General features: G+C 43.4%; 1 protein-coding gene across 2 annotated transcripts; it reads left to right on the top strand.

The window, feature by feature from the left end:
• The first annotated feature begins 3,360 nt into the window (after positions 1–3,360).
• SMIM40 (small integral membrane protein 40) lies at positions 3,361–9,339 on the top strand. 2 transcript variants are annotated; one of them, XM_055330598.1, is made up of 2 exons: positions 3,361–3,980; positions 9,060–9,339. In XM_055330598.1, exon 1 carries the CDS (start codon positions 3,699–3,701, stop codon positions 3,939–3,941), a length of 243 nt encoding a protein of 80 aa, XP_055186573.1. In that variant the 5' UTR covers positions 3,361–3,698; the 3' UTR covers positions 3,942–3,980; positions 9,060–9,339. The 2 variants fall into 2 exon arrangements, with proteins under 2 accessions (XP_055186573.1, XP_055186572.1); XM_055330597.1 differs by having other exon boundaries at positions 8,990–9,339.
• The last annotated feature ends 160 nt before the right edge of the window (positions 9,340–9,499 follow it).

Genomic DNA, 9,499 nt, shown 5'->3' with positions numbered 1-9,499 from the left:
AGAGAGAGAGAGAGAGAGAGAGAGAGAGAGAGAGAGAGAGATGGGGGCAGATGGAGAAGCAAAGGGAGAGGGAGGGGAAAGAATCTCAAGCGACTTCATGCTGAGCCCTGACCTCAATGTGAAGCTCAGTCTCATGATTCTGAGATCATGACCTGAGCTGAAACCACACCCAAGCACCCCTAGCCTATGATCCTTATAACTGATTCTGGAAAGCCAAGGCAGATAAAGGATCTGCCCAGATTAAAGGAGACTGTAGATATGTGGCAACCAGATGCAATATGTAATTCTGGACCCAAAAGGCCAGAATTATATTATTAGATATATTATTGAGACAGCTGGTGAAATTTGAACGGTATCCAGGATGTGAACAGTGGTGTTGATTTCCTTTTTAGAATAGTGTATTAGTTTGCTAGGGCCATTGTAATGAAGTACTACAAACTTAGTGGCTTAAACAATAGAAATTTATTGCCTCATGGGTTTTTTTAAAGATTTTATTTATTTATTTATTTATTTATTTATTTATTTATTTATTATTTATTTATTTATTTGAGACACAGAGAGAGAGGCAGAGACATAGGCAGAGGGAGAGGCAGGCTCCCTGCAAGGAGCCTGATGTGGGACTTGATCCCAGACCCCAGGTTCCACAGCCTGAGCTAAAGGCAGAAGCTCAACTGCTGAGCCATCCAGCATCCCTGCCTCATGGTTCTAAAGGCTGGAAGTCTGAAATCATGGTGTTGGCAGGGTTGGTTCTTTCTAAACAACGATGTGAGAGAAAAGTCTAATCCAATGAGTCTCCACCAAGCTTCTGGTGGTTTGCTGGCAAGCTTTGGCATTCCTGGTCTTGCAGACCCATCAACCCTCTCTCTACCTTCATGCACACGTGGTGTTCTCATTATATGCAGGTCTGTGTCCAAATTTCCTCTTTTCATAATGACATTAGTCACTTTGGATTAGGTATATACCCTCCTGCAGTATGACTCATGTTAATTTATCCAATTACATCTATTATCACCCTATTTCCAAATAAGGTCCCATTCTAAGATACTGAGGGTTAAGACTTTACTATACAAATTTTGTGTGTCAAAATGCAACCCATAACAGATGGTTATATTGGGGTTGAGAGAAATGAGTAAATTTACCCAAATGTAGACAAGTGGGGAAGTAGGATGAAAAGGATACCAGTATTTTTTTTTTTTTGAGAGAGAGAGAACACCTGTGAGTGTGTGTGGGGGAGAGGGGTGCCAGGAGAGGCAGAGACTGGTGCGGGGCTCAATCACGTGACCCTGAGATCATGACCTGAGCCAAAATCAACAGTCGAACACTTAACTGACGGAGCCACCCATGCACCCCTGCATACTAGAGTTCTTGAAACCATTCTTAAATGTTTTCTGTAAACTTGAAATTATTTCAAAATTTTAAAAAAATCCTATGAAGTGCTAGGTTTATATATCATACAAGACATTGGTGCTGAACCTACCATGTGGAAGGAAAGATAAAGGTGTTTGTGTAGCATTATTGTAAACTTGCCTGAAATGTAAGTGAGAATATCAGAAATTAATATATTAATATAGCACTTCACAATTTACAAAAAGTAAAAACAAACAAAAAACTCCTTACGTGGGCAGCTCTGGTGGCTCAGCGGTTTGGCACCTCCTTCAGCCCAGGGCATGATCCTGGAGACCAGGGATCAAGTCCCACATCGGGCTCCCTGCATGGAGCCTGCTTCTTCCTCTGCCTGTATCTCTGCCTCTCTCTGTGTGTCTCTCATGAATAAATAAATAAAATCTTAAAAAAAAAAAAAACTCCTGACGTCATTTTCTCCTTATAACAATTCTGTGAGGAGAGAGATTTATTAGTTTTATTTAAAAAACTAGGGGCACCTTGGTGGCTCAGTTGGTTAAGCATCTGTCTTCAGCTCAGGTCATATTCCAGGGTCCTGGATTGAGCCCTATGGAGCTCCCTGCTCAGCAGGGAGCCTGCTTCTCCCTCTCTGTCTGTACCTCCCCCTGCTTGTGTTCTCTGTCTGTCAAATAAGTAAATAAATTTTTTTAAAAAATTAAAAAATTTGAATTTTTAAATTTGAATGGGGCAGCAGCAGATCAGAAGTGCTTAGGCATGCTCTGTAGACAGAGCATGGGGACAGACTTATATAGATAAAGTGCAGAAGCAAAGAAAGGCAATTACTTGACTGGATATATAGCTTAAAGCCTAGATGGCGGATCACCTGGGTGGCTCAATGGTTGAGCATCTGCCTTCTGCTCCGGGCGTGTTCCTGGGGTTGTGATCTCAGGGTCCTGGGATTGACCCCCACATTGGGCTCCCTGAAAGGAGTCTGCTTCTCCCTCTGCCTATGTCTTTGTCTCTCTCTGTGTCTCTCAAGAATAAATAAATAAAATCTTGAAAAAAGAAAAAAAAGCCTAAATGGCTGTGACTGTCCTCAGTGTTTTGATTTCCTATCCTTGAGGAATTTACAGGCTTAGGTTTTGATTTGCTAATGTAGGCCACCATGCCATTAGTGCCACCTCAGTCTAATGGCTTCCTTGTTGAATTAATTTAACATAAGTCCTCACTTGGTCAGTACATATACTAAACAAAAATTTAACACACCTCAAAAGTAATTTGTTTGAACCCATCCAGGTTTTTTGACTCTTAACACAGCCCTCTTGGGGCAACAGCAAATAATAACATAAGTTGACTCTACATAAGATTGTGATATCATTTGTACCTTTCGGTGGTGAACAAGGTCTTCCTATTAAGGTAAGTAAGAGACCCTAAAGGCTCCGGGTATGAGGTCTACCACCACACACTGCTTCCTCTGCTGGCTGCCCTACCTACCCCCTGCCCCACTTATCGCAGGGGTGGGGGGGGTCCTCAGGTCTCCACTGGGCTTCCATTTCTGTTATGGACTTTCCGGCCAGTGCCTGGGTAACAGGGACAAGAAATGGCCTTCAACCCTTGCCCCAGTGACAATCTCCTGGATGACACTCCCAGTTAGCAACTCTTCCTCAGAACTCCTGCTCTCATTATTGCCCCAACACTTAAGTCCTAATTACTCTCTGGCTCTGCTGACCAGTCACCATCTTTGTCTTTTTACAGACATTCCCTTGGGCCCCTGCCCTCCAATTATAGTTGGCCTCTGGACAGCATAGCCCAGAAATGAGGAGAGTGCATTGGGTTTCAACGGGTCTGCAGACTTAGGGAGAGGTAGGCCTGTGCAGGCTGGAGCCTGCTGCTGCTCTTCCACCCCCGCTTCAGTTCCCCTAGGCCTTTTCTCACCTCCCATTGGACAGCTGGAATGGGCTGACAGCGGCTTACTGGCTCATACTAGCTCCTCTTGTTCACCCTTTGTCCGTAGGGGCCCAAGACGCTGGGCCCTGAGCCTAGGGACCTGACATGACTGGACCAGCTTGCATAGCTCTCAGCTGGGCCTTCAGTTGACAGGTCACAGTTACAGTAAAGGTGGACAACCTTTATGTATCAGTTAGTCCGGACCATTTACATTGCACTGGATGATCATATGATGGTTTCAAAGGCTCAGAGGCTTCTCTCTCCTTTCTCTCTCTTTGGTGGGGGAATTAGGGTCAGGCCCAGCAGGTGTAAGACTTGCTGCGGCCATGCCCCTTAATCCTCGATTTGCTGAGCAAGGGCTTCCATCCCAGTCTTCCCTGATCCTGTCAGCTCTCAGACTATGAGTTAGTATGGCTGAGGAGGAAGGTGATGTGGACGAGGAGGATGTGTTCCTGGCATTTGCCCAGGGTCCCTGTCCTCCAAGGAGTCCCTTCCGTCGGGCCTTGGACAAAGCCTTCCTTGTCTTCCTGTTTCTCATCCTGACACTACTGACACTGGAGGCTGTTTGTAAGCTGCTGTGGCTGCTACCATGGACAAAGTTTGGGGACTGGCTCCTGAGAACACCTCAGAAGGAAGAGGAGCTGGAATTGTGACCACCTTTCCTATAAATATTCTCTTCCCCTGCTACAAAGGTGAGAGGGGAGGCAAGAGGGAAATGGGACTGCTGGGGGCTGTGCAGGGGACACTTGGATAGTTTAGAGCAGCTGTCTTAAATTTTTTTGCACCTATACTCTGGAAAATAATTTTGAAAAAGTTTGTACTTCTTGCATATTTTTAAGGAGCCATCTAAAAATTTTCATCATAAATTAAAATTGTTTCAAGGATGTAATTTCTGGCATATTAAAAACATTCACTTTTTTTTTAAACATTCACTTTTTAAAAAGATTTTATTTATTTGACAGAGAGCGAGAAAGCACAAGTGGGGGGGTGCGGCAGAGAGAGAGGGAGAAGCAGGCTCCCCACTGAGTAGGGAGCCCAATGTGGGACTTGATCCCAGGACCTTGGGATCATGACCCAAGCGGAAGGCACCCACTTAACCGACTGAGCCACCCAGGCACCCCCAAAACATTTACATTTAAAAATAAAACATATTACCCTTTAAATGTCCAGGGGAATGGTAATATCAGAGTGACCGGATAGTCACCACTACTCATTTATAAAAGATAAACAAGCTCTTAACAATTGGGATTATTCCTTTCCTTCTTTCATGAATCTTTTCTCCTCAAACACCTATTATCAGTCCACTTCCCTACAGACAATTTTAGGCTTTTATATGTGAAAGTCTTTTATTGACCAATCTATCATACTTCCCTGCATATACATATATATATATATTAACTGAAATGCAAAGTATTTTCCTTTCTTGTGACCACGGACAGCAAAGTTTTTTTTTTAAACTTCTCCATATCACAATTATTATGAGGACAGAACTGATTAAATGGCCTAAAGATTGCACACATTTTTAAAATAATTAAAAATTAGGAGCACCTGGGTGGCTCAGTGGTTGAGTGTCTGCCTTTGGTTCCTGTTATGATCCCAGGGTCCTGGGATCGAGTTCCGCATTGGGCTCCCTACAGGGAGCCTGCTTCTCCCTCTGCTGTGTCTCTGCCTCTCTTTCCGTGTCTCTCATAAATAAATAAATAAATTCTTTTTAAAAAATTAGAAGTACATTTTTAATGAGATAGGAAAGGTGGTGCTTATGGTACCTTGATGAAAGAAATAGGCTATTTTTTTTAAAGGTTCTATGTATTTATTTGAGAGACAGTGAGAAAGCATAATCTGGGGGGAGGGGAAAAGGGAGAGGGAGAAACAGATTCCCCGCTGAGTAGGGAGCCCCATGCAGGGCTTGGTCACAGGGCCCTGAGTTCATGACCTGAGCCGAAACCAAGAGTCAGATGCTTAGCCGACTGAGCCACCCAGGTGCCCCACTATATGTTTCTGTATTTAAGACAAGGTAAGATTTCATGATTTACAGGCATATTTTGGAAATTTGCATGTTTGGTTCCAGATGACCACAATAAAGTGAATATTGCAATAAAACAAGTCAAAGGAACATTTTTGATTTCCCAGTACATATAAAAGTCATGTTTACACTATAGTGTAGTCTATTAAGTGTGTGATAGCATTATGTCTAAAAAAACCCAATATACATATCTTAATTGAAAAATACTTTATTGTGGGGCAACTGGGTGGCTCAGTTAGTTAAGCATTTGACTCTTGATTTCTGTTCAGGTTTTGATCTCAGGGTCATGAGATGGAGCCCTGCATTGGGCTCTGCACTGGGTGTGGAGCCTGCTTGGCATTCTCTCCCTCTCTTTCCCTCCCCATGAGCATGCATGCACTCTCTCTCAAAAAAAAAAAATACTTTATTGCTAAAAGATGCCAAACGTCGTTTGAGTGTTTGGGGAGTTTTAATCATTTTGCTGGTGAAAGGTCTTTCCTAGGTGCTTTTGGCTGCTGACCGAACAGGGTAGTGGTTGCTGAAGGCTGTGTCAATTTCTTAAAATAAGACAACAATGCAATTTGCCACATCAATTGACTACTCCTTTCACAAATGATTTTTCTGTAGCATGTGATGCTGTTTGATAGGACTTTACCCACAGAAGAACTTTCAAAATTAGAGTCAATCCTCTCAGACCCTGCTGCTGCCTTATCAGCTAACTTTATGTAATATTCTAAGTCTTCTGTTGTCATTTCAATAATCTTAGCATCTTCATCAGGAGTAGATCTCATCTCAAGAAAACACTCTCTTTGCTCATCCATAAGAAGTTTTATCTTGAGATTACAGCCAATTCAGTTCCATCTTGAGGCTGCACTTCTGATTCTAGTTCTCTAGCTATTTCTACCATATCTGGAGTTACTTCCCCCACTGACATCACTGACGTCTTGAACCCCTCAAAGTCAACCATGAAGGTTGAAATCAACTCTCTCAAAACTCTTATTAATGTTGATATTTTGGCCTCTTCCCATAAATCATGAATGTTCTTTTTTTTAAATTTTTATTTATTTATGATAGTCACAGAGAGAGAGAGAGAGAGGCAGAGACATAGGCAGAGGGAGAAGCAGGCTCCATGCACCGGGAGCCCGATGTGGGATTCGATCCCGGGTCTCCAGGATCGCGCCCTGGGCCAAAGACAGGCACCAAACCGCTGCGCCACCCAGGGATCCCAATCATGAATGTTTTTAATGGCATCTACACTGATGAATCCTTTCATGAAGGTTTTCAATTTACCTCACCCAGATCCATTAGAAGAATTACTATGTATGCCAATGATAGCCTTATGGAATGTATTTCTTAAATAATAACCCTTGAAAGTCAGAATTATTCCTTGATCCATGGTCTGAAGAATGGGTGCTGTGTTAGCAAGCATGAAAACATTAATCTCATTGTACATTTTTATCAGAGCCCTTGGATGACCAGGTGCATTTTTAATAAGCACTAACAGAAAGGAGTCTTTGTTTCTGAGCAGTAGGCATTAACAATAAACCAGGCTGTTAAGAGATGTGCTGTCATCCAGGTTTTGGTGTTTCATTTATAGAGCACAGGCAGAGAAGATTTAGCATAATTCTTCAGGCCTCTAGGATTTTTGGAATGGCAAAGTAGCAATGGCTTCAATTTAATGTCACCAGCTGCATTAGCCCTTAACAAGAGTCAGCCTGTCATTTGGAGCTTTGAAGCCAGGGCACTGACTTCTCTCTAGCTATTGAAGTCCTAGATAGTACCTTCTTCCAATATGAGACTGTTTCATCTACACTGAAAATCTGTTGTTTAGTGTAGCCACTTTCATTACTTATTTCGGCTAGATCTTCTAGATAATTTGCTACGTATTCTGCACCAGTGCCTGCTGCTTCATCTTGCACTTCGTTACAAAGATGGCTTCTTTCTTTATACCTCATGAACCAACCCTGCAAGCCTCAAACTTTTCTTCTGAAGTGTCCTCACCTCTCTTAGCCTTAGGGCCTCTGAGAGTCAGGTTGTAGCTTAAGGGAGTGTTGTCGCTGGTTTGACTTCTATCCAGACCATTCAGGCTTCCCCCATATCAGTAATAAGGCTGTTTTTCTTTCTTATCATTCATGTGCTCACCAGAGAGGCACTTTTTTTTTAGATATTTGTTTTTTTTTTAAACTATCTTTATTTTTTTTTATTTTTATTTATTTATGATAGTCACAGAGAGAGAGAGAGGCAGAGACACAGGCAAAGGGAGAAGCAGGCTCCATGCACCGGGAGCCCGATGTGGGATTCGATCCCAGGTCTCCAGGATCGCGCCCTGGGCCAAAGGCAGGCGCCAAACCGCTGCGCCACCCAGGGATCCCTAGAGAGGCACTTTTAATTTCCTTCAAGAACTTTTCCTTCGCACTCACATCCTGACTTTTGGCAAAAGAGGCCTAGCTTTCAGCCTATCTCATGCTTTCAACATGCCTTCCTTGCCAAGCTTAATCATTTCCAGATTTTGATTTAAAGTGAGAGACAGGTGACTCTTCCTTTCACTTGAACACTTAAAGGTCTTTGTAGGGTTATTAATTGGCCTAATTTCAATATTGTTATGTCTTAAAGAATAGGGAAGGCTGAGGAGAGGGAGAGGGATGGGGAAACAGCTGGTCAGTGGAGCAGTCAGAACACACAGTATTTATTAAGTTCGCTGTCTTATATAGGTGTCATTTTTGTGGTACCCCAAAACTAAGACTATAGTAACACCAAAAAGCCACTGATCACAGATCACGGTAACAAATATAAAAGTAATGAAGAAGTTTGAAATATTGCAATACTTACCAAAATGTGACACAGAGATACAAAATGAACAAATGCTGCTAGAAATAGGATGCCAGTAAGGGCGCCTGGCTGGTTTAGTTGGTAGAGCATGCAACTCTCGATCTTGGGGGTTGTAAGTTTGAGTCCCATGTTGGCTATAGAGATTACTTAAAAATAAAATCTTTAGGGGCACCTCAGTGGCTGAGCATCTGCCTTTGGCTCAGGTGGTGACCCTGAGTCCCGCATTGGGCTCCCCAAAGGGAGCTTGCTTCTCCCTCTGCCTGTCTCAGCTCTCTCTGTGTCTCTCATGAATAAATAAATAAAATCTTGAAAAAAAGAAAAAATAGTACTGATAGATTTGCTTGATGCAAATCTTCAATTTGTAAAAAACACATATCTGTGAAGCACAATAAAATGAGGTATGCTTGCATGCATTTTTTTTTTTAAGAGGGAGCAAGTCTATTATAAAAGGGAACCGGAAGAAAGAAAACCTCTACTTGCAGGCATTTACTCAGATCAATTTTGGGAAAATCGAGAATCTGGAAATTAAATTCCTATGTCTCCTAAGTCTGCGTACCCTTTTGGGGAGTTTTCGTGTTCCCTAATTTGAAGACTGTAGGCTTACATATGGTGTGGGATTCTTGAATGGAAGTGAGGGTTTGAGGTTCTGGTACTCTGTGATCCTAGAAAGTGGCAAGATACTCACCACTTGTGGAAAGTGACGCAGGGGAGGAGAATCTCCGTGTTAACCGGTGTGACTTCCCCATAAGCTCGTATTTGGACCCAGCGTGGCCTCCATGAGTGCTTCCGGCCTCTTTAAAGTTGAGTGAGGTGCGGGTGTGGGCGAGGGGGCGTCAAAGTTGGTTTCTCGTCTCCCCGTTCTTTTCTCAGCTCTCCCAGAGGAAGAGGAAGAGACCAGTGGAGACTCAAGGTATTTTACAAGTCTCATTTCATCCAACAGCGGCAATTTGCACAGATTCTCCTCAAAGCCCCCGCCCCACATCGCGGTCCTATGGCCCTGGAGCTCCTGGACAAGGCACGGCCTCCAGGTCATCACTGCTTGCACCTCGGGCACCCCACCAGAAAGGAACGGAGAACCACCTAGGTCTCACCTGCTGGGTTGGTTATTAGTTCCTTGGAGGCGCTTAAAACGAAATCAATGACAATAGTAATAATAATAATAACAACAAATTTGTGTAGCGAATTGTGCTCGTTTGTATGCATGTGTTATGATTTCACTATTGGGAGGTGTGGGCACGGGGAAGTAGAAGTAGCTGCTGGACAGCGGCAAGGGAGCGCGCAGCCTGCAGAAAGGAAGGGGCAGGCGCAGTAGATGAAGCCGCGGAAAGGGTACCTGGCAGGTAGGAAAGCGGCGCCGGAAGGCTGGTCAATGGCCCAGCG

This window comes from Nyctereutes procyonoides, unplaced genomic scaffold (genome assembly GCF_905146905.1).
Source record: "Nyctereutes procyonoides isolate TBG_1078 unplaced genomic scaffold, NYPRO_anot_genome, whole genome shotgun sequence".
Classification (NCBI taxonomy): Eukaryota; Metazoa; Chordata; class Mammalia; order Carnivora; family Canidae; genus Nyctereutes; species Nyctereutes procyonoides.
The sequence above is the reverse complement of the archived record's forward strand: the minus strand, read 5'-3'. Positions and strand labels throughout refer to the sequence as shown.